Raw genomic sequence first — 24869 nt, forward strand, 5'->3', positions numbered from 1 at the left:
CGCAAGCTGCGATTCTCAGATGGGGGCAACACACTACGCCAGACAAACTCAGCTTTTCGCGTTGCACGATTCCGACAACGATGAAGCGCCAAGTTTTCTGTCACCATGTAGCTCTGACATTATATAACGCCATTGAAACCCGACCAGACATAAAGAACAGCCACTCATCAACACGCCGAAATGGAGCTCTTCCCTCCGCCAACGGTGGACGAGAACGAGACGCGCTACTGCTTCTTCCTGCGCGTTCCGTCCATTAAACAGACTGAAGAAGAGCGTCTTTGCGACGCAGAGCAGCAGTGTCTGGCATTTCTTACCTTCGCGGCGCAGCAGACGCAGGAATTTATATGGCACAGGCATCGCTTCCACCTACAAGTGACCAGCGGCAACGATGGCCGTTATGCTCTATCCGGAAGCACGAGTGTCGGTGATGCGATCCAGGACGAGTGGGTTGTGGCCAAGCTGCTGTTCGACATCACAACGCACTTCCCTGGTGTCGTGGGACGCATCGCAGACACGGACGGGGAGTTTTTGCTCATTGAGAGTGCCGAAGCGCTGCCGGATTGGGTCACGCCCGAAGACAGCGATCGGCGCGTGTTTGTGCTCGATGGGAAGGTACACATTGCGCCGCCTACGAGTGCCGCCCAGAAGGGCAAAGAAGGAGATTTATACGATGATGACGCGTTGGAAATGGTGCTGGATTCGAGTGTCAACACAGAAGCGAGTGCTGCGGTGCAGCGGCTGATTCAGCAGAAATTGGACGAAGTACCGGCATACTTGCGTGAAAATCGCCATCGGGTGAGGTGCTTGCTTCCGGAAAAGGTTGCACGGGTGTTGACAGCTGATGGAGGACTTGTGGGGCCGGCAGTTGAAGCGTTCTATTACCGTGAACCGAAGCAGACAGGCTTGCTGTGTGGCAAGATGGAGACCTTTTTACCGTCGGGTGACAGTGTCGTGGAGCAGATGGTCACGTTCTCACGTGCCATGTTTGCCCAGCTCAAGCAGCAGAATTTTTTCCCTCCTAAGCCGTTTCTTCGTCGGGACGCACGCTATCGTGTACTTGAGAACACGAAGAATGAAGAGACCTCGCGTCCTAACGCGCAGGCGGCGGATATCGGCGTTAAACTAGCATGCGGGCTTGAGCTGCTGTATGCTGGTGCCAGTGAAGACCAGTTGGGACGACCCTGGAAGCAGAGTATCGACGAAGCTCTGCAGCAAAACAATGGAAAGCTGCCGATACTGCCGATTGAGCCGGACGACGATGACTTGTGGCTGTACATGCACCCTGACACACTCGAAAGTCAACTTCAGCGCGCAGCTATGGCTGGGGCTACTTCCAGTCCTGGAGGTGCGGACGAGCTGCAGAGCATGGCCGCGATGTTCGGCAACTTCGTGGACGGAGTCTCCAGCGTGGAAGGAGTGGAAGGAGGCGAGCCTGTCCAGTTCGACATGAGCTCCTTCATGGACATTTTGAACGGCCATGGAGCCAGAGATGGGAACGCTGCAGGTTTGAATGTGCCATGGGGTAAGCACTTTATGGATGAGGATGAGCCTAGCCAATTCGACAGCAGTGATGAGGAAGGAAGTGACGACGAAGACAATGCACTGGATCAAGCTATGGCTGAAATGGAAGCTGAATTGGCTGGAACCAAGGTCACGAAAAGCTTCTCTCGTTTTGAGGAAGTCGAGGACGGCGAGAAAGAGTCTCCAGCATCACCTCGACAAGATGCCCCCGCCGAAGAGGAGGTCGGTTCTGCATCGTTTTCGTCTGCGAAGCCGCTGGACCTGGATTATAACCTGCTGTCCAACTTGCTGGAGTCATTTGCATCTCAGGAAGGCCATGCTGGACCAGTGAGCACAATTCTGAACGAGATGAACTTCCCCAGTCCCACTTCGTGACTGTATTTGATCAGCTTAGCGTTCCAGCCTCCCCCCCCCCCACTCGCTCTGCAGACATGTTTGAGAAATTTATTAGACACTAACTGTAATTGGTGTTTGCAAACATGTTACATGTATATGATGTAGTCTGCTTGTAATTTGTGAGTCGGAATCACAGATGTACGAAGCTTACAAGTATGTAGACATCCCGAAAAATATATAGATAACTTCGAAAATTCCAATTTATTTTCGGTTTCAATGATTTATTTTCGTTGTTTTTCGACTCCAGTCCGATATTTATGTTGTAAGGCTCTAATTTTCAGTAAGTCTCCATTGACATGGTGTCGATTCCGATTCATGGAGGCTCTTTAGCGTGGCTCGTGCGGGTTTGCGACGTGAGCGTCACCACTTTATGCTGGAAAGGATGCAGCGACTGCTTGTAGGGAATCTACTTGAGGAACGCGATTACAGCAATTCACTGTGGTAATACTTACTGTGCTGGTACAGCTACTCAATGCTTTTCCATCCGCCACTCTCCCGTGCTTGGTGCACAATCTTAACTTTTCGCCGACTCGCCGGGTGCACGCTTCGAGCTCGAAGCGTTCGGGTCGTCCTCGCGTGGACGACGCAGACCCACATTGGGGTCAGTGTGGCCCGGAGACAAGGTGTCCTTGTCTCCTTCGAGTTCCCCCTCCTCGACTTCGCTTCCGTAGTCGAGGGGAACTCCCTCTCCACCCGGAGAGTAGATGCCCACTCCGGTTTCGACAGCAATGATCTTGCCTGTCTTGTTTCGGATGGCATGTTTCTCATGCCATCTCGAGTGGTATCCAGCAACAGAGAGGCGACTCTCTGTTGCCGCGCTTATCGGCATCGCCGTCGAGGCGATGCCAGTAGCGGTCGTGGCTGAGGCAGCGGCCGTCGTCGCCTTGGAGGCGACGACAGCACTTGCTGTTGCCGAAGCGGCCGGCGTCTTGGACGAAGACGTCATTGGCGTGCTCATTGGGAATGAGCACGTGTTCTCCCGAAGAAAATACGGATTGACGTGTCGAGACCGGCACGTCAAATCCTAACGGGGGGATGGTGTAGCGGGGCTACACATTTGGTTCACCTCCTACCTTAGTGCAACATGCACTACGGGATACATTCAGGTGACCACCACAGGGTGGTCCACATTCATAGCAAAAGGCATATGACTGGTAGAAAGTAACACCTTTCTACCAATGAGAGTCATTCAATAGATAGGGGTTCTGCCAGCCATCCAATGGTAGAACCTCTCATTAGAAATATCAGTTTTAGGAGGAGACCCCATTTACAATCAATACAGTTCTCATTTACCACCAAAGCTTTCGTTCGGTTCATTTATTTAGGTTTAAGTATACTTGCGGATACAAGTATACTGAACTTAAGTAAATTACTCCTACGCTTCCTCCTACACGTGCGCACACGTGTAAGCTTAAGTAGTGGGTCTAAGCAGACCCATTACAGGAGTAGAGTACTCCGAAGACTGATTTTAATTTCTAGTATGATAAGCAATCAACCCCTACTACCATAACTCAAGTGTTAGGCGAGTTGAGATGAGCACACAAGAGCCGTCCAACTCCCCCCCCCCCCCCCTCAACGTGTTGGCTAGATTTGATATGCACTGCATGTATAGGATAGTGCTGGCGAGGTGAAATGATACACGAATTTTAAGACATTATATCTTGCGATCGACTGGTCAGACTAGTAGAAGCTTGGGGTCACCACAAAGCCCAACATCTTCTCTTTTAAGTGAGCTAATGGATTATTTTCTGAGTTAAGATTCAAGATCAATACACTTAAGCGAAAAGCTTGTGTACTCGAAACAAGCGATGCTGAGACAAACCGATGGTTTCTACGTACAAACAGTTGTTTACCGCAAAACTCTTATCGAAAGGCACCCCTTGCAGCACCAGGGATGCCGAATGCATGGGAAGAGGCATCTGCAAATAAATAACAGCTGCATCACTCGGAATTTATTTATCAAGGATATTTTCCTGAATAGATTACGGTCACCTCGCTGGTTCAGTTGGTGAAAGCGGCTGTCGTTGATGCGACAGACTGAGGGTCCAAATCCCCTTGTGGCTACTCGGAAAGTTAAGTCATCTTATGATGAAATCTTGGTGCCAGGGTTCCAAGAGAAGTAGGTGCATCTACTTACGTCCCCTCCGTTTCATTCTCAACAATTGTAGTTTCGCATTGAATTGCTGTTATCTCGCCCTGCATCTTTTGAGACGTCTTCACCGATCTTGCAGCTTCCGAGAAGTTGAATTACTACCTGCAGCTTTGCATCGTACGCCCCTGCATCTTCTAGCGGGACTTCGCGCTGATCCGACGGCACGCCAAGCTTCCTGAATCCAGCCACAATGGTGCTCGTAGACAACCTGGCCCAATTTGCATGTAGCCAACCCACGACGATCTCTCGTGTGAGAGCTGTTAGTACAAACCTACCTTGATGACGTTCGAACTGCTTCTCGGGCGGCTTCCTCGGGGCATTCTTGCAGACTGAGTAATGGCGAAGTGCAGTGCTGATGAATGGCTAGCTCGCTGCGTAACCTATCGACTGGTGGTAATTTATCTCCGGGGTGCCTTTCGATATGTCATGATAGATGATCAAAATGGAGTAATCTGATAGGTTGATATTTTTTAACCGTCGCCTGCAAGGGGTGCCTTTCGATAAGAGCTTTGCGGTATTGATGACCTTCACCGGTAATAGTACAACCTCTCCAAATACATAACGAAACGATATTTAATATCCTCTAGAATGTAATATTTAGAACGAAATGTCGTACTCCTCGGTCGTGTTCACGTTACCTCCCGTCGTGTCCATGCCTCCGACGAGGTCAGGTGCTGCAGCTCATGGACGTATGGTGCTGGTGTCGACTGTGGCGGAGGCGCGAGTTCCATGTAAACTTTCTCTTTCTTGCGCATCTTATTGTACGAGCCCAACCATTCACGCGACGTGATACAGCCAAGATCTTCTCGCCCAAGTCTGCAGAAGACGACGGCGGACCCATGGTGATCCTGTTCTTAACCTTAACCCTTATATCATCTCGATTGGCTGTAACTCGGGATGATAGGAAGGCGTATACAGCACATCATGGCTGTAATGGCGGGCAAGCGTGAGGGCTCTGTAAGTTGTGTTCACCTAGATCAGCACTTAACAGTTAACTAGCAGTTGCACACGGCAAAGAAATAGACAAACGCTTTGAGCCGCTCCGGCTGCTTCTTGGTGTAGCCCGTGATGACCACCGTCACGCCGTGGTCGTGCAACCACTTCACCATGACGGCCTTCGACTTGGAGCTGGACGGCGAGGGGTCTTCAAGGATTCTGTGGTACGCCGCGCCATCCATGTGGATTCGGCACGGCCCATACTTCCACCGCAGCACCTGGCAGAGCTCCTCGAACCACTTTTCGAAGAGCTCGCCATTAAAGTTGCTGTGGTAGTCCGAGCTGCCGTCGCCCTTTAAATGCGAGGGCCAGCTCCGGATCAACCCTGGCACCCAATTTGCATTAAGCCCGCCGTTCGTCACCATGACAGCCCCAGCACTGACATGCTGTCCTGCCTCGCTCGCCACGTAGCGCGGTGGTCTTTCCAGGATCCAGGTAGAACCAGTCAAGTGATTCACATTGCAATAACGTTCGTCGAAATAGACTTTCGTTAGCTTAGGATACATACGTGCTGTAAGATTCGTTACCGTATTGACCAGATACTTGTTTTTGAAAGCTACACTGGCTTAAGAGTCAGCCCTTCGACACCCACGAATGCAGCTGGTTTTCATGTGTGTGAACTCGTCACGCATGGTCCTCCCTGGAATGACTATCCCTGTCAGATATTTATGGCTGCACAGATGGCTCTTGAGGTAGTCGGTTTTTTCGATAGATTATGGGGTATTATATTCGTAATATAATCGTGATAAGTTGCGACTACGGACCTTGGCGGGCGACCTCGCTCGGGTGCTGGGCCAGCAAAGGCATCGGTACCGTGTGCGTTCCAGTGGGCCATCACACGTGCAACGGTGCTCTCTGACACCCCCAGACACTCAGCTACATGCTCGCGTACGACTCGTCCGAGGGGGTCTAGCAGTTACTGAGACTCGGCCAGGAGTACTGGTGAGTACGCACAATCAGGGGGGGGGGGGGGGGGGGGTCGTGGCAACTTGGGAAATGGCTGAATGCAAAGAAACTATAACCCCTGTAAACCAATGATTCATTTGGTGGTGTTGCTGAGTCGTGCGCTTAGTTTCAAGTGAACTACGCTAAGTTTTGTGCAAGTGGTGTTTCAGTTCATCTCGCCAGTACGATAGCAAAGGGTGCAATTTTGGGTTTGTGCATGGTATGTTTACATCGGGGGGAAACTAGCGGGCCAACATCACACGAATCAGTTTGGCTATAGTGCTACGCCTGAACAATTACGCCTGAGGCTGACAAAAAATTGTACATGTACGAACGAAGACTTATTTTTCCTTGGGAGCGTTTGTTTAACCTCTACCAATTTACTGGAACGAATTTATAAGAAACACTCGGGGGATGTGGATCATCTATTTCGTTAATCATTGCTAGCTATAGACTCCTGTATCGCTTGGGGCGTCGAAGCCCGAGATCCATGGGGTCTTTTAAAGCCCGGGATTTTTTGTATAGGCCGGGTGATTCGGCATGGCACGCATGGAAGCAAGAGGGTCACCAAGTCTTCTCACCGTGGTGGAGAACAGGTACACATGAGGGCCTGTGCTTTGGTGCTTGAACGGAAACGCGAGGGGCTCACCAGGCCCGAAGCGCTGTCGGTGTGAAATCTGGGACACTATTTATAACAAGCACTCGAACCACTTGACAGGTTTCTGCGAATCTTTGAAGTATCCATCTCCAGTCAAAAACACAGTATCGGCGTGATTGAGCTCGGGCCGGTAGAATTTATCCTTGTAGCTTTTGCCGAATTGAGACTCATCCAGACCAATGGCGCAGCTCTGGAACTCCACAAGGCCATCATTTTCGGGGGATTTGTGTGGAACCAGTTTCGCGGCGAGGAGCATGATCGCTTCGTACTGCGAGAAGATGCCATTGGGGTTGTCACCGCACATTGCAGCACTCACATTCCCCGCATAAGCTTCCTGAGCTGCAACGTAGGCCGCGTTCAGCTCTTTGCTGGCATATTTCTCGTTCTGGTACACGATCGATCGGCGTGACACTGGCATTGGACACTGACCGAAGATGTCCAGCAAATCGGTGACAAAGCTGGTGTACTTATCGCTGCAGTAGTCCTGGAAGTAGTCCGAGGCCATACTTCCCATCATCGGTGAACTGATAGCAACCCAAGATGAACCTTCTCCAAAACTGCATCTCCCCGCGGCTAGTGCCATCGACATAATCAGCCCAGCCATCGAGTGTGTAACGACAACAGTGTCCTTAATCACACCCAGGTCGACGTCGCTTGTGTCGCTCAACCGGAGCGCACGATCGCAGAACTTTTGTTGGAGAGAAGCGCTTCTCCAGCTGTGGTTCATGGTGTTCAAGATAGCATACTTGACCTCTGTGCAGCACGGAGCGTGAGCGTTCATGTTCCCCATTCGTCCACCTGCCTTTTTGGGCGTGTCCTGAAGCTCCTCCATCTCGTTGTAGTTGCCAATACCGTGGAAGAAAACACACGGTCGAGGTGTTGACTTGCACGTGCACGACGACGATTCCATCGCCATGTGCTCCGCAGCCTTCAGGTTTCTTGTGCTGCTTGCAGGAACCTCTTTACCAGTCAACAGTGCAAGTGCAGTCGGCGACACTGAAGCCTCCTTCCCCACAGCAGCGCACGATAGTGTTGGCTTCGAAATGCTAACAGAGTTCTCCAGGTACTCCACGTCGATGGTCATATCACTACTGTACGCCGCGAAACCAGACTTGCCTGACGCGCAAATGGCGAAGTGAGTACCACCGAAATTCGTCTTGAACAGGTTTCCACTCGGACATTCGATGGTTTCGTCGCCGATCGTCGCACTTGGAATCGGCGTCGCATCATTCAAAGCAGGCAGGATGGAGTTGAATGGTAGCGTACTTGACGGGATGCATTGCACGTTTTCCCTGTCTCCATCTTTTGTCGACAGGTAACCAGATCCGTTCACGTACGAATAGGTGAATGTGCTGTCGTCTTCCTCGAACGTCGCGTAGCCATCGTAAAGCACGTTAGCTCCATTAGCCGACACAACAGGGTTTGCAAACACGTCGAACTCGGGTTGTCCGTGCAGCTTCATGGACTTGCGCTTGAAAGTGACGTGCAGTTTCACGGATGGAGCATCGACCAGAAACGTTTCGAGTGAGCGGTTCCGTGAGAGCACCGCATCGTTCGCGGCAATACCAGAGCCGACAAAGGCAACTATGGCGAGTGCCGATCGCATGTGTCGACCCATTTGAGCGGGTAGAAGATAAAACAAGAATGACTTCCCAACAGGACATGTATTCTTGCACCTCAATGATTACGTACGGCAGGTAGGAAATACTTCGACGTATTGAATAACACGCGTTGCTGCACGCAGCTGGATGTGCACAGTAGCTTGTCTACTGTACCCAGTCCGTATTCTTTTGTATATTGTCCTACATCGCAAGGAAGTGCTTACACTGTACCTGTACTATTAATACTACGTATACTGGTAGTATTACATGTCCTGTAGCGAGAATGAGCTTTGAGATGAAGAATTGTATACATGTACAGGAAAAACTGTAGCTACCGGTAACGCAAAGTATTAGTAGTGCTATCTTAGTAATATTCTTACTCTATTCAGACAGCAATACCCACCACCGGCTTTATGGATGAGACAGAAAGTGGCGGGATTAGGTCAAATTTCGCTTATCATCATACTCATTTGGACGTGTATTCGACGAATGCAGTACGTCTATTCGTACAGCCAGCGATGTGGACTCTCTGCAGCTTTCCAGTCCCAGGACAGCCTTGTAAACACTCATGACCGATTTAACAAAAAACACTAAAAATCGCACTTGTGCTACATGGTGCAAGTCCATTGTAGTACAAATTGAAGTCTACAATAGAATATGAAGCCGTGTCATGGAGGATTCATGTAATCGTGCACGACCGATTTTTGCGATGATCTTGTGATCTGTCTTTCCTGGCGCACATCACGCAGCGCGTATCAAGGAGAATGAGAGGCTTTTTGCCCCAACAACAACAGTTGTCGGAGTTGTAACAACTCCTGGTAGTTTAACTGCGCGTACAAGAACCTCATTACTTTTAAGAAGCGATCCAAGACACGTACGTTGCTTCATTTCGGGAACTCTAACATGTAACGACTTATATACTATACTACTTCGAAGTACCATATGTATTAACTCTTCCAATCATACCTAACCACGCAGCAATCATTGTTGACGAAACGCATAACAAATGATGACGAGACTGCATGTATTATACACGTACGTGTCCTCTGCCTCTATTTTAGACCTCTAAAGTAGACTTTGACTCTTCATAAATAGGGGTTATGTTGCTCAGTGTCAATTTGCACCACTGGTAAAAGTCCGAGATCCACCCAATGTTCTCGGTTTGGCACTCCCAGCCCTGCATATCTTATTGCCCGGCTGTAAGCAAGACGCTGCGGCGTGTTAGGTTTTCGCAGGTGCCTCTTTAAGTGGGCACGTGTGCAGTCGTAATTATGAGTTCGTCTCAATAAAATCGCAATATTATACCTGTAACTGGCAAACTCCCCATTATAATATTGTACACTTAGAATACTCCAGCCGTATTCTAATTACTAATACATGCTGACCCATTCAGTACCGGGTATTCCTGGATAGCTGGTGTCGCCAGAAATGTTATGAAGGCAGTCTGCGCGTCTTTTTTGAGACGATGGTCCTATCTTGATTGACTTGCCTGGAACACTGCCGGGTCTGCTGAGCCGAACCTGATCGATCAGTGCCACTGATTCAGTGGCAAGCTCATTCTTCGATCAGCTCTAACAGTGAGAACCCGGGGTGTGCCAAGTTCGCTGAAGACCATCCATCATGCGTATGAACCAGTTGCTTTTGTTAGTGATCGCCACCTTCATTGCGCGCTGCAGTACTCTCACGGACGCTGAACGCTCCATCCAAGTTGACACCTTGGCGACCGACTCCATCACCGAATCTGCTATCGAAGGTCACCGCTATCTCAAGGGGAGCAAAACGACAACAGCTTTGGATACAGTGGACGAAGAGAGAATTGGTGCCACTACCCCTAACTTTGGCATGCTCAAAGGCTTGTTCAAGCTTCCAAAATTCCAGAGTCTCTCGAAACTTCCTTTGGTCAAGCAGCTCGTTGCAATTCAAAAGAAGGTCGGCAAGAAGGTCGGCAAGAAGATTGGTGATATATACCTGAAGTGGACGAGGAAGCGCTACGAGTCGAACCCGCAGAACTTCATGTAAGCATGAGAGGTGACATTCGAGATGGATGTCAGAGTCGAATACAGCTTGTATTAAACTACGTAGAATTGCAAACGTGCGTTGGGCTCCGTGCTGGTGAGTGGTTACTGTATTTAACGAGGCTTCGTGGGAGTACATTGACCGAGCCGTTGAGATCATTTTAAGGGTCGGAAGGTCTGTGAGTGGCTGTGATTGTCCTATATTAATGTATGCAGAAGGCCCTTTGATAGTGCACTCTGCCGCTACATGCCGCTCCCACAAAGATGCAAGTCTAGTACTACTACAGTGATAAAACAAAGATAAGTGTGCAAGCTTGTTGCGAAGAGAAGAAATCTGACTCCACTGTCGAGGCATTTGGGAGCAAAGTTGCTAAAATTCGTGGGAGCCAGACACCTTTGCAGTCTCCTCAAAGCATAGAGCTCAAGTCCTTCAATAAAAGCTGCATAACATTGGCCCGCTCGCTAGATCGATTCTTACGTGTGTTTGGTGAGGCTGATGTCTCCAGACTGTAGACTATGGGCTTGGTACAGTCCAGCGGAGTGTTGGCACTGCCGACAACATAAGTAAAAAAAAATTGCATTTATCCGACTTTGGTTTGGAAGGCAAAATGGGCGGGTACGGCTACCCGCTCAGTTACGTACTAAATAATCCAATCTGTGGGCATTATCAATAGGTTAGGACACAAAACAACTTCTTACCTGCCTACACTGTTAGTCATATTATCCGTGCCAGTGTTCAATGGGTCTACCTCTGTTGGCAGCGCAGCAGTACCTGGTACAGTAGCTGCAGAAGGTACTGCTGGCGGGTTGCCGCCTTGGCACCACGAGAAAAGGAACTGTCTTGCTTGAGCTTCTCTTCCTTCAACTCGGTTTAGCTTCTCCGCCATCTCCTTCAGCTACGTAGACACCACGTTCGCACACAGATGAGCTGGTAATAGAGCAAAACAAGCAATTCCAATTCTAAACCACGTACTTGTGCTTCGAGCGTCTCCTTCTCCGACTGCATCACTCGAATCTTTTCCTCTAGTGCCAGCACCACGCGCTGGGGGTATAACAGCGGCTTTGGTGGAGATGGAGTCGGCTGCGTCGCCACGCTGTTGTCAAGACATCTGTAAACAGGTACAATGCATTAGTCTGATCCATCACCGACAGAGTGCATCAGAATGTACGATCCGTATCTGTCCTTAAAGGGAATTCTAGCCCTCCAAAGTCATCAGGAGATCATGGTGAAAGCCTGCCAGGCTCCAAACTCAATATGAGGGGGTCATTCAAACAGTAAGCTCTAGGTGCAGCATGAAAAAAACTGGAAACCATGCTGCCCCACATTGAGCAGACCCCCGAACATACAACATGCAAACGTTAACAGGCAACGTACCCCAGACGTCGCTGTGGAGAATCGTCAGCCTCCGTGCCCTCCCCGCCAGCGTTGCGCAGTTCGTCCATGAAGTCGTGAACGGCTGATATCTTGGATTCGATGACACGTGACACGTTGAGTTGCTGCATATGCGAGTCTTCAATAGCCTGGACGCGAGCATTCAGCGGTGGTATCGACGCCTCGAGGCTGTGCTTATGCATATACAGTTCAGTCTCGCGTGCCATGAGCTTTTCGTGCAGTGCGGCCCTTTCAGCTTCTGTGCGAGCTAGATGTCCTTCCAAGGCTTCGTTCCGCCGAGCCGCGGCCTCAAGGCGCTTGCTCTGGTCCTCACTGTGAACTCGCATCAGCGTTTCTTGGTTCATCTTTTGCTGTTGTCGTGCTGTCTGCTCTCTCGTGAGCATTGACAAAATACGAGCCAGCGTGTCTTCCACTTGTGGTTGATGGTGAAGGAGCTGCAGTAGTGTGGTCTGGATCCCCACCTGCGCTGTTGTCAACTCTCCGCTCCCGTTGCTGCTGTTGCTATTACTATTGTGGCTGTCTTGGCTATCCTCTACTAGCCGGCGGCGCTTGCGCTTCTTTACGGCGCCTGGAGAGGCCACATCGGTCCCTGTAACAATTGTGCTCGATGTGCGAGGCAACGCTGGTTGTTGTTTCTGCGAGCTCGGTGCTGACTGGTTCGTGATGTCAGTTAGAACGCCACTACCGGAGGTAGTGGCAGTTGTAGCAGTAGCTCTTTGCACTGTATCAGATCGTGACGGTTCCCTTGAAGGGGCTTCCGTCAGAGGAGAATTCGCAGGTGTTGTTGGCACGCACGAGCTCAGTGACAATGACTGAGGCTGCTGAGACCGTTCTGAATTCACCGGGGTAGGCACACTGTCTCGCTCGACAGGCTGAGGGGGTGGTTGCTGTTGCTGCGGTAGCAGTGGTTGGGTCAGCTGTGAAGGCTCTGATGTAGTTTGCTGGAGCGGGTCCACCGACTGTGAGACTGGCGACTGCTGGGGCAGGCGAGCCAACTGCGATGATTGACGTCCCTGAATTGTTTGCTGAGGAGCTGAAAGTGCCACGTGAGCTGGTGCTCCCATTGTTTTAGAGGAGGATCTCGTAGGGCGAGTGCGTTCTACAAAAAAAACGTAAGCATGGACGGTGTTAAATACGCACTCTCGGAATCACTACTTCAAAGTAAATAAAATGACGTACGAGATGTTGTTGATCGAGAAGATATTCTGTTGGAAGGCGGCTGCATGAGCACGGTTTGAGGTAAAGATAGTAAGTACAGGTCATCCAGCCACTGGTGTGAGCCTGCGTATCCACCGAAGATAAGCAGTTTTTGTACAGCATCAGGCCGCGTGGGTTCTGAATGATATAATACCGTGGCATGTGCTGTTCGTCCGACAGGAACTTTATCATCAGGATCCGACTGGCTACTCCTCCGCCGACTGCTTCGTTGTCCTTCAGCTCGACCCCCATGTACAAGACGCCAAGCACGCGTCCTCACGTTGTAAATGAAGAGTTCATTCTGGCGCACCGCGCGCCGCCGTCCACCAAAGAGCACCAGATGATTGGGCGCCGCGAAAGTGAGCGAGTGGTTAATACGACACGACGGGCGATCCCCCAGCGTCGCGCCAGCGAGTGAGTCCCACCGCGAGTGTGCCACATCGTACAGAAAAAGCGATCCAAATTCCTGCTTGCTGTCCATCCCGCCAAAAAGAAACAATGTGTTTCCATCATCACTCGCCGTCAAACCCGCAAACGCTCGAGGTTGCGGCAGCTGACCTGTGGGATTAATCGTCGGCTTCACCCACTGGTTCAACGCCGCATCGTAGTAGAAGATATCGTTGAAGAACGCCGACGAAGTAGCGTCCTTGCCACCGAAAACGAATACCTGCTCCCCTCGCACGACCACGCTGCTATGAGCGTGTCTCGCTCTCGGCTTCCACATGCTGCTATGATCCACTCGTCGGACTTCCCACTGCGCGTCAAGTAGCGGCTGTCTCACTCGCAGCTCCTCCACTCGCAGCGTCGGCGCATCGAACGCCAAGCCAGCATTCCCAGCACCTCCCTCCGACTGGGTTCCTCCTCCACGTGCGGCTGCGGCTTCATCACTAGCCACCACCACGTTGCCCACCACTAGCACTCGCATCCCTCTCGCTCGCTCCTCTCCTGCAGAACTCTGGACATAGTGCATGGAGTGGTAGTCCCTGCCTCCTCCCGGGTGGACGAACGTCGGCTCGCGTTTCTCCACACCAGAGCCAATAGCTCTGGGGCTTGGTCCAGTGCTATTAGCACTGGAAAACATCGGAGAGCGCAGCGATTGTGAAATCAGCGATGTCCCGCGGGACACCACGAGTCTCTTCCACTGCATCTCTTCTCCTGCTGGTTGCGAGTCCTCCCCCTCGCTTCTGCTCGTGCTACGGGTCGTCACACGTCCAGACCTGCCCGTCGAAGCTCCGTACTCGGCGGGTTCCAGCAGAAAAACGTCTTCGAAGAAGATTTTCCCGTCGGCGCCACCGAAGAGCAGGATGGACTTGGCGGGCGGCAAAAACGTCATGGCGTGACCGGAGCGTGCCGCCGGGGATGCTGAAACGCTGCGAGAAGATGGAGGCGCATCATGGGGTGCACCCGCATCAAGTTGTGTCCAAATTGATGCCGTGGGGGCGGAGGTAGAGGCCGACGAGCTGGCGCGCTCGGGCCGTCGGAGGTGCATGGGCTACCACCGCTTTGAAAATTGTTCAGTTCCGACGTGTGACGTGTCACTATAGTGGATTTAAATAGACGGCTGGAATCTCGATTTGACATCGTTTAATAACGCCTGGTTTTCTGCTTGTTGGCAACAACCAAGAGGAAGACAAGCTTAGTGGAGAATTAGAGGATGGGTGACGTAGAGTCAAATGTCTATATTGCCTCTAGCGAAGTGTTGTCGGTCGTAGACCAGTCGTCTAAGACAACAGCTTTGGCTCACTACTTGTCCAACTGAGCGCTGCTCAAGTCCGAGTCGTATTTGCCGTCGTAGGCATCGGTCGTGAGCATGTAGCTTTGCACGTAATCCGTCGAAATTGTCAAATTGAGCTCCGGCATCTCGTCGAGGCAAGATTTATCCAGCATCTCGAGATCTCCTCCGTTCTTTACGTACGATACGAGCAGCTCCATTCCACACGTGATGCCACCGGTAGCGAGCTGCGCCCAGTCTACTATGCCAGTCGTGGCGTAGTCGAATGAGACCAGCTCCTTGTCGCCACCGTTGAGGGCCCCCACTAGGTACTCGGCATACTTGTGTGGTGCCTGCGTATCCAGTTTGCTGCTAAGCAGCAGCACGCTCGCCTGGCTAGGAATAACGGCGCTCTTGTTCCAGTATTCGTCACGCTCGTAGATGAGAGGGTTGGCGTCGTAGTTGCCGAAAGTGAATTTAGCACACGCCCTGGACTCCTCTTTCGAGAAGGCACAGTAGAGTTCAGTCGAATCGTAGGCACCCGTGTCGGAGACGAGCACGTCCGTAAATCGCTTTTTCATTTTGGACATCGACGGCGATGGCATTTCCCACATCTCGGAGAAAGTGATGAGATTGTAAGAGCAGCGACGACTGATAATCAACATCCTCGATTGTAGTGTTGATGTTACTCTTCAAAGCTGCGACGAGTTGACCCAAAACTGGGATGTCCTTGCTTGCACAGCGATTCAATCGATATACGACTGGCGGGATGAGCGTTCGCATGTCTGCGTCGGACAACAATGTTCCCAATGCACGCCGTAGTGAAAACGAAGGTGGTTCAATACTCGAGACCCCATTGTCAATCTTAAAGTCCTTAATTAGTTTCGCACATGTCGATTCCGGGTCTCTATCAAGCTTCGTGATCAGGTGCTGGATCGTCCCCGACAGACCTTTCTTCGTGAACCGGGCGCTAATTTCTTCATCCTGCTCACATAGCGCCAAGAATCTGTCGGCGACCTCGCCAAAGTCTGTATCCCAGGTAGAATAGTACGGGAAACGTTCACCGGGTGCTCCAGACGACGAAGCAATACCGTCCAGCACATATCCAGTCACTCCAGGGGGATCCAAGTGCATAAGGCGTTCCGCCAGTGCAGTGCCATAGCTCCAACCAAACACAATGGTGTTTTCACCATTTGTATGCTCCGAAATAAAGAAGGCTACATCCGTGGCAGCACTCGTCGTGGAGAAGGATGAGAGATCTCCGTACTTGGTAGCCAACTCTTTTGCGCAGTCGCCAACTACCGATGGTTTAACCTCACTGCCCCACATAGAAGCAGTTGTGCTCGCTTCCGAACAGTCTAGTCGTGTGCTGCGCCCGGTACCGCGGTGATCCATGATGTACACGTTCACTGCACCATCCAACTGCGCATGAACACTCGCCATCGTCGACTCCACTTGTGTATCAAAAACAGAGGCAAAGAGGCCGGTCAATTCTGAGAGATCGAAAAACGACTGCAACAAAGCCAAACACACTTACATGGGACAGATGAAATACCCGGTCCTCCCTGCAGGAGCCAAACATTGCGAGCAGTCTTTGGATTGCCAACCGTGGCTGACAAGCGTTTCACGAAGACTTCAATGGTGGGGTCAACCCCCTTTGGGGTCTCACAAACTCCAGGGTGACACAACAGCGCATTGTAGACAGCGCACTCAGCGTCTTCGCCACTTGAGCTCCCGCCATCAGATGATGTGTACTCAGGACAGGAATACCACTTGAGTCCCTTACTTGACTTGGCGAGTGCTCCGTTGGCCGATACGGCTATCGTCACCAGTAAGATGGCGTAGCAGAACTGCATCGGGCCACAGGAATTGAAGGAGTACGCGGCCGGAAGTTGCTTGTGGTTGGTAAATCCGGAAATGGGAGTTGATGCTGCGCACGAAGCTCCTTGGATGGTACCGGGGTGGCTTGGATGCGCACACAGCTTTTGATTGCTATGCTTCCTAAGCTTTTTTAGAACATGTATCCCTTGATGTAAACAGTGCTTAATAAAAAAAAAACATTCGGATGCTGCTTAGTTACCAGCTGTTTGGTAATATTAATACATGTGCTGCACTTGTCCCTCACTCAGCTCTCTGCGGTTTGTGCATGTACATACATCTGCACCGGTAGTGAAAAAGCACGTTGGACGTGGATACACACACATTCTTAGAAAGGGTGTTGGGAGACCAACTGAGTTAGCCGTAGCAAACCCGCGCGGTATTTCTGGAGGCGTGTGCTTTCTAGCTAACCGAGCACTGCCTGGCCTCTCGTTTACAATGTGCTTTTCTCCCTTTCGCAGGAGCGCTGCGTCTGCCTTTCCTGAACGCAGCGAAGCAAAGCCAAATGCCACCTCGGATTTGCTTGATCTACGACGGCATCATACTCGATTTTTGTATGGGGGACTTGTCTGAGAGTGTATCCGTATCCCTTGCCATTACACGTTCAAAAAGTGCAGTTTGTAACGTCAAGATGCAGGGATCGATCTGTTGCCCTGAGTCAGAATTTTCTGGCCCAATGTGGTACATGTACAGTATATGTAGTGTGACTCATAATTTATGAGTCGAACAGACATCCCCGTGGAATCTGCGACAATACAGGCTACGATACTTAGTTACTTTGGACTGATAGAGGCATCGACTGTGCACCTTCCCGCGACGCGACATCTTTCCTGAATCTACAAACTGCAACTCCTACATGTATGTTTTTTTATATTTGATTACGGTTTAGGTGGCTGACGGTGCCCAAAGCCGCGAAGGCGTAGTCCGCCTACGGGCATACCCGCGATTAGCAGCTCGTAAACCTACTACATGTACATGTACTAGTATCTATAGTATTCACGCATATACTACATGTATTAACTGTACTACTAACACTAACTGCTTGTTAGTGTACAACATATCTGGCCAACACGTATGTGGAAGTAGGCAGCTTTCATTTGGTGCAGTCTAGAGCTTGCCCTCGGCTTCCTTGTTCCAAGCAATGACAGGCTGACAAGGACCCGTACACCGCCACCAGTCATCTCAATTCAGGTTTGGCTAGCACACATTCCTTCTTCAATTCCCAGTTGTGTAGCTGTCTATCACTTCTCCCCAGCACACCACCAGTAGTGATGACTACTAGTATATCGTAGCTGTTAAGTCAATCGTCAGTGATGACAGATCTCCCCCCTACATCTTGAAGTTACATACAGTTGTACTGCACTTTTTGATGACGCTCGGTGAAACAGTCATCATAACCAAAAAAAGTCGTCGTACATCACATCATTGTTGTGACAAGCCGAGCGGAGCCCCGCAAGCGAGGTTCTCCGGTGTGTGCCGGATTGGACGGATTATCCTTTTCACTACCAGCCGAAAATATGCGTCCTAGAGGTCCACAGCGGACCCGTAACTTTAGTACTTCTTAATATCTATTGGTAAAAAATCCAAGATGGCTCGACACGGACAGAAGACAGGCGACTTAGAGGACAGCACCCCTAAAATGTTGGCAAATTATATCACCAACACATATGCGTTTCACTATGTATATACATTTTTCTCTTCGTGGGCTGTCTCACAAATTGTGACTCTCAATGCGAAAATAACACGAATGGCATTTATTATCACTTATACTGTGTACAGGTTCAATCTGTCCCCGTAGTTCGCCTATAACCTTCTCGCTTTAATATTGTTATTACGTAGAGGTATTTCGATTTCAAAGGAGGTGGGAGCCTGCAGCCGATGGACGCAGGAATCATCTCTAGGCCTTCAGAAGGAAGCAACTCACTTGGGTGCACGCAACGGGCTGATTAAGAAAAACGTGAACGCTGTGAAGCAGTTGCAGGCGATGGAGTTGCAGGCGATGGAGTGGTGCGAAGAGATCATTGTGGAAACGTAAGAGTTGAACCTCGGACAGAATGGGGAGCGGAATCTGTAGAAACAAAAACGAAAATGTCGGATCTGGGTACCGCCAGATGCAGGTACTCCCATGCGGATACGTGTACATTCCTGTAGCTTCGTGGAGTGGATAAGCTGCACCTATTCTCAAATATCGCAGGACCCTGCTTCGCGAGTACCCTGTGCGGGTTTGCTACGTCGCGCGCTCGCACCTGGATTGGAGGCAGTGTTACGCCTTGGCTATACCACCTCAATCGATCTCCATTGAATTTCATGAGACTGTAACATTGTGTACCAGTTTAGGGTTCAATGTATACGCCCAGGTACATAACTGAGTGCTCGTCGCGGCGTCATCATGTATACATTATTTATAACTCATGGGCAGCTCGCCACATTTGTATACAGTAATCTGCTTCCTCAGCGAACACTTCCAGAACGTATTGAACTGGGCGGGAATGGACGATCCGTAGTGCGTTTCTCCTTGCATTGTGGATATGCATCAGGAGTTCGCTGAAGAAAGCAGATTACTGTAATAACTGTTGTCATTTATAAAATGTCGGTTTTGGGAAATTGCTACAATTCGTATACGTAGTAAATAGTAACATGGCGATACAGTACACAACCGTGACATATTCATCTGAGGTAATCCAACGTCTAATTCGGGGATAATCACGCGTTAATAAGGACGTTTGAGCAGGATGTGAATCCCAACCGGCCACCAGTCATTGTTCAAAATTCCCTACATCGCTATGTACTCGGCAGATTTTCGCTGGAGAGCAAAACCGCTACACTACGCTTATGGCCACCAGCTGTTCCTGGTTTGCCTGTTGGCTTGGCTTCATGTAGAGTTTCATGTCGGGCCGAGTCGTCTTCGTAGAGTAGCTATACAGAGCCGAGATCACCTTCGCCTCAACTATTGAGTAGACCTTCTCAAAGCTATCCTGCTCCTCGTGAATCTTGACCTTCAACAGGGACAACAGTTCTGCTAGTCTGTCAAAACTCCCAATCCTTACTTCGACTCGCTGCGTTTATATGTGTTGTGGATGTTCAGAATGCCCATGCTTGGCTGGGCATTCTGAGGAAGTCACTTATAAATCAGCTAGAGAGGACGCTAATAAAACAGGCAAGTTAAAGGTGCAGAACATTGACCACGACAACAACGTCTTCCAGCTCTACAATAATTACCTCACGTGGCTCGACACACATCACCCACTTGGTGTAGTTATAGGCGATAGGAAGATGTTTGACGAGGCGAAGCTCAAAAAGGCGATGGAGGATGGCACGTACGCAAACACGTTGTTCGGGCGATGGAAATGCAATGGACTCGACTCAGACGAAGTCTTCACAAGGTTTAAAAAAATGGGCGTGAAGAAGGACAATAACCTCTACAAGCTCTACACGGATTACTTCGCCTGGCTCAAGATTCATCACCCCATCCCAGGGTCACAAAAAGTTTCGGCCAAAGACTTTTTGTTTGACTCAACGCGGCTCAATCGGGCGATGAAGGACACAACTTTCGCTGAAAAGTTGTTCGCGAAATGGAAAACCAGTGGTATTGACTCGGACCCGGTCTTCGTCAGGTTTCGGGCCTTGGGCTCCAAGAAGGGCGATAATAAGCTCGACAAGCTCTACAGGGATTACTTCAAGTGGCTCCAGATTCATTACCCGGCGACGGGGTAAAGGGCACTCCTTCGCTCATCGGCTTGCACCAGCACACCATTTAGTATCGCTCCATAACGAATTCAATGCAGTTTCTCAATGGTTAGCAATGCACGACTCCCTATCAAGATGATAGACATCGAGGGGTTTCGCCACGGATCTTCCATGAAGAGTCTCTTCATCCGTGGGGCGGCGTTCCTTCCCAGTTAGGAACTGACGTCGCGGGGCTCAAGACTCGACTGGTTCGCCGTGTCGAACCCGCGGATACAATGCGTGACCCAGCGCATCGTGGCGCCAGCCGAAGTGAACGAGTTTCTGGCGTCTGCAGGCACGCGAAAGCTGTTCGACGAGCTGCTGAGCGGGAAAGACGCGTGCAAAGTGTTCGTGCACTTCCAGACGGGAGCTACTACAGCGGCAGTCGAGAACGGGGTGAACGGACAAGTCGCCAATGGCTCAAACGGAGACTCTGCAGCTAACAACAGTAGTAAACTTTATCGTTTAAAGGTGTGGTTTTGACACGAGTACCAAAAGACGCTAAGATAGGCATTTTTGCACTCGATAGGGTGGCTCGCATACGAAAAACCGACCATGCCACCGCAACAAAAATTTAGGGACACCTCAACTAGGGCTTCGCGTAGGCTGAGATAGCTTTTTATTAGGCATATTTGAATCGGAGTAGCATCACGTGTGCCAAAAAACAAATATACACAGACAACTTTGATTTTGGCTGGTCTCATTCCAGGTCCCAACATTGGTGGGCCCAAAGGAGGATCCACGCGAAAGCTGTGCCAACTTTTACGAGGGTCTTGATTTAGGCCATGTGGACCAGGCTCACCGGTGACCAAAAAAAGTTTACCGAGTTTGGATGAGCCGAAGCTCGTCGAACTGCGTTCCAAGAATGCGTGATCTCAACGGGGTATTTCCGCTGCGAGCTCGTACCGACGAAGAACGAGCGCAATGCCAGCTACATGTAGTGCTGTAGCAGAAATTCAGTGCGTGTGGGTAATGCGGATTTTAGTACTGTAGTCTTCGTCATATTAGTAGTCATATTAGTCTTAGTACTAACGCAGAATTCGCAGTTTAGTAGAACTAAGACTAATTCCATAGCTCATATTTGTATTGGTACTAAATCCAAGAAAGTCCTACTACTATCAAACCCTGCGTCCGACGTTGCCAACAACGCATTTGTTGTTGAGACCGCCATCCTACTTCCGACTCAGTTTCCTGTTCGTATTGTCACAAACTTCAAAGGAGCCCATGATGGATTGAAGCAAGCCCGATATACACATGGTTGTGGATCTCCCAGATAGTCGATTTGGGCGTTTGGCGCCATTTCTCGATCTAATACTTCGAAATAGTTGGGATGCCTGTTCAAGTCATCCAAAACGCTGCAGCAGCAAAAGGTCTCGCGAATGGCACTTTGGGGGCGCTGAAACACATTCATTTACCTCGTGGTGCTACCTTTCGCCTAACAAAAGTGGTGTGGTTGTTTAAATTCTTAGCATCCCACCGGATTCTATGTTGCTTCGTGTTTCCAGAGTTGCTGTATCAAAATCCATACGACCAGGACTTTTACCCGAATTCTTTGTTGTATTCTACGAATTTGATGCATTTGAAAAGAAGAAGATTTCACTCCACCTGCACAAGATGAGATCCTGGAATTCCCGCTTGTCATCGACAGCTCTAGAGTCTTGAAGTACCATAATGGCGAAAGTGTAGTTGGTGCTTGTCGAAGTGCCATCCATGTAGTTTTTCGCATCAGTGCGATAAATATCGAACGTATCATCACTAAGTCCCAGCGAAATGGCCTCCAGCGTAGGGTGACTCGGCATCAGGGTTGTCGAGCCACACTACGACACTCGTGCTGGTAGCCATCACTCATTACGGGGGAGTTCTTCGGGAAGTACCAAGCGTACACGATCGTCCGTAAATTGCCACCCGAAGCCGCAGCCTGACCCGACAGCTTCAAACTTCCGCTGATCTCATCGGCGGGGTACGGATAGCAAGCTTTGTCGATTGTGATTTTTAACTGGTAGCGCACGGCTGGACATTGTCAGCGCTTCCACAGCAAACACAGCAAATGCGACGGCTAAGTCATTCAGTACTTGTTAAACACGAAGTCGTGATGTACCGCGCGCGAGTTGGATATTAGTTACGGTAAACTGCTAGAAAGTCGGCTGAATTGCATGTTCCTTGAATGTCGTTTAATGAAAGCTTTCTAGCCCCCCCCCCCCCTAACGACAGTTCGTTCTTACGAGCTGCAAACTACAAAATAAAAGAAGCGCATGTGGTAGCAGCCAGCGTCGCAAGGTAGCGATATGTATGGCGGAGCACTTGTACTTTTCAAGCTGCACTGTTTCCCCTCTTCTCTCTCTACCTCTCCGCTTCGATGAACTTGAGGTATTTCTCAAAGGCACAGATGCCATCAGGGGTGAATTCTTCACGACGCTGAAGAATCTCATCGGCCGTCATCATAAGCACCTCGTCAACCTCATCCTCCTGGAGCACCAAGGGGTCATCAAAAGTGCAGTCGAAGAGTCCTCCCCACACGCGGCTGTGGTCGTCACCATAGTAGAAGGTCGTCAAGTACCGTAGCGGGGTGTTCTTGACGCCCATCTCCTCCTCGGCCTCACGCTCAGCGCTGACATTCATGGGCTCTCCGTACTGCACAACCCCGCCAGTCATGGGATCCAGCATCCCAGGACAATAGTCCTTGATCAACGTGCGACGCTGCACGTAGTACTTGCCACTAAACACAACAGCACCTTGGTTAGGTACCAGTACAACTCCATTAACAGGCATGGCCATAACCTGCAGAGTCTACACGTACCTCGAATTCTTGATGACAATGTAGGACGCGCGATGTGGCAGGTTGAAGGCGCGCTACAGTCAAAGTAAGTATCAATAATCGCCAAATGTATCTACTGGGCAGTTCTGGGCGGCCAAGCCTCACCATGACGGCGCGGTCGGCCTTTCCGATCACATTGTTGTCCTCGTCCACGATGCAGACCTGGTTGGTAAAGGGGGCTGTTAGGAGGCTACTGGTACTACTGGTAGCGTTATTTGACGGCACGGGAACAGCAAGGCGAACCTCTTCCTTGGCACTCAGCGACATCCGACTCGCTTTTTTGAGAATGAAAAGAGAATTAGGTCGTATTTAGTATTTAGTGGCGGTGGATACAGTACTTGGTCCGATAAACTCCGATACTTCCGACACAATTCGTATCAGCTACATGTAGTTATTTTTTCTTCGACGCTATGTGCTGCTTGCCAACAAACGTGTCCATGCCGTTCAGACCTCCTCCTAGGCGAACTACCACGTCATACAGCGGTACAGGTAACAGTCGTGAGACGGCGGGTACCCATGACAATGCGGTTCCTCTCCACCCCGACAAGCACGACACCAGTAGCTCGTCCCCACGCTGCATGGACCTGTAGATAGTATCAACGACTTCTGATTCAGAAAGCATGGGGATGAAAAACCGCGAGATCTTGAGAGCCCAATCGTCTGCGGCCAAAACACCATCAAACATGCCCGTGTCCACTGCAGCAGGGCAGACCAGCAGCGTTCGAATCGACTTGACGTTATCGCGCCAAAGCTCCAACCGCACTATGAACAACGGCAGTGCACAAGGATTCACGTTAGAACAAGGTTGGATGCCGATACTTACCGAACCAACGTACGAGCTTCGTGGAAGGAGTTCACGGCAGCTTTGCTCGCGCAGTAGTCAGTCAACCCTGCGCTGCTCGTCATCCCCATCACAGACGATACAGTCACTAGCAGCGCCTCGGACGCCTTCTTCATAGACGGTAAGGCCGCCTTCACCGTCCAAAAGTGCGCCAACGTATTCACTGCAAAGGTCTTTTGAATCTGCTCCGGTGTCAACTCTTTCAGTGACCGTCCCATCACAACACCTACAAGGCTCAAAACCAATCAGAACAAACAGCGAGCAAACAGCACCCGCAGCCTACTTCCCACTCCCACCTGCATTGTTCACGAGTACTCCGATATGCTTCGGTGCAACGTCGTCAACCACTCGAGCAATGCACGCAGCCACCGCTCTACCAACCACCTTTGAGTCAGCCAAAAGTCCTTCATCCAGTGTAGCAAGCCATCCTACCGATGCTCAGACACGTCGCAATCATAGACAAACACTCGGCTATTGCCCCCGTCCTGTTGTAGCTCCCTCTCCAGCCCCCTTAGAGCGTCCAGATCCACGTCTAACAGTGCCAGCGTCACTTCAGCCGTCTCCTGGGAAACTTTGATCGCCAGCCGCCTCCCGATGCCGCTCGCAGCGCCCGTGATCACCACCACTTTGCCGTCCAGCGAGAACGCACGCCCTCCAATGAGCCCCACCGCTCTGGCACCGATCCATACTAGCAGTACGAGCCCCACAACCTCCAGCATCTCGAGCAATGACACTCGACATTTTTCTAACGACAGTGGAATAAAACCCGATGCGACAGAATATTACGCCATATTCCATTTAACCTATTTTCAGTATGTGCTCAATTGATGTGGGACACTTTTATCAGACCCCGTCGTTTTGAAGGGCCCATAGCAGGGAAGCATGCCGTGCACCATCAAGATCCGCCTCGTGGAGGCGCGGGACATGCCCGTGGTGGACCGCACGAGCAAGTTGGCGGACGCGTACGTGGGCATCACCTTCGCGAGCTTCGAGGCCAAGTCGTCCGTGTCCAAGAAGACGCTCA

The 24869-nt window shown here is 50.5% G+C and overlaps 7 protein-coding genes across 7 annotated transcripts; 3 read left to right on the forward strand and 4 right to left on the reverse strand.

Moving 5' to 3' along the window:
- Positions 1-180: 180 nt before the first annotated feature.
- Positions 181-1896, forward strand: KRP23_9164 (Protein ecdysoneless-like protein; the record flags this gene model as incomplete). Its single annotated transcript, XM_067894690.1, has 1 exon — positions 181-1896. One exon carries the CDS (start codon positions 181-183, stop codon positions 1894-1896), a length of 1716 nt encoding a protein of 571 aa, XP_067742341.1.
- A 3168-nt stretch (positions 1897-5064) lies between these two features.
- On the reverse strand, positions 5065-5571 carry KRP23_9165 (uncharacterized protein; the record flags this gene model as incomplete). The annotated part of the gene is made up of 1 exon (XM_067894691.1): positions 5065-5571. One exon carries the CDS (start codon positions 5569-5571, stop codon positions 5065-5067), a length of 507 nt encoding a protein of 168 aa, XP_067742342.1.
- Positions 5572-9889: 4318 nt separating this feature from the next.
- On the forward strand, positions 9890-10288 carry KRP23_9166 (uncharacterized protein; the record flags this gene model as incomplete). The annotated part of the gene is made up of 1 exon (XM_067894692.1): positions 9890-10288. One exon carries the CDS (start codon positions 9890-9892, stop codon positions 10286-10288), a length of 399 nt encoding a protein of 132 aa, XP_067742343.1.
- A 691-nt stretch (positions 10289-10979) lies between these two features.
- On the reverse strand, positions 10980-14363 carry KRP23_9167 (Host cell factor 1; the record flags this gene model as incomplete). Its single annotated transcript, XM_067894693.1, has 4 exons — positions 10980-11180; positions 11258-11393; positions 11660-12776; positions 12857-14363. 4 exons carry the CDS (start codon positions 14361-14363, stop codon positions 10980-10982), a joined length of 2961 nt encoding a protein of 986 aa, XP_067742344.1.
- A 5166-nt stretch (positions 14364-19529) lies between these two features.
- On the forward strand, positions 19530-20177 carry KRP23_9168 (uncharacterized protein; the record flags this gene model as incomplete). The annotated part of the gene is made up of 1 exon (XM_067895894.1): positions 19530-20177. One exon carries the CDS (start codon positions 19530-19532, stop codon positions 20175-20177), a length of 648 nt encoding a protein of 215 aa, XP_067742345.1.
- A 2352-nt stretch (positions 20178-22529) lies between these two features.
- On the reverse strand, positions 22530-23271 carry KRP23_9169 (putative Nudix hydrolase YfcD; the record flags this gene model as incomplete). Its single annotated transcript, XM_067894694.1, has 4 exons — positions 22530-22905; positions 22987-23039; positions 23110-23166; positions 23248-23271. 4 exons carry the CDS (start codon positions 23269-23271, stop codon positions 22530-22532), a joined length of 510 nt encoding a protein of 169 aa, XP_067742346.1.
- Positions 23272-23395: 124 nt separating this feature from the next.
- KRP23_9170 (Retinol dehydrogenase 10-B) lies at positions 23396-24564 on the reverse strand (the record flags this gene model as incomplete). The annotated part of the gene is made up of 4 exons (XM_067894696.1): positions 23396-23766; positions 23841-24071; positions 24142-24218; positions 24278-24564. The coding sequence occupies 4 exons, from the start codon at positions 24562-24564 to the stop codon at positions 23396-23398; spliced, it is 966 nt and encodes a 321-aa protein (XP_067742347.1).
- Between the last annotated feature and the right edge of the window lie 305 nt (positions 24565-24869).

The sequence above is a fragment of the Phytophthora ramorum genome (genome assembly GCF_020800215.1).
Source record: "Phytophthora ramorum isolate Pr-102 chromosome Unknown Phyram_PR-102_s0008, whole genome shotgun sequence".
Taxonomy (NCBI): Eukaryota; Oomycota; class Peronosporomycetes; order Peronosporales; family Peronosporaceae; genus Phytophthora; species Phytophthora ramorum.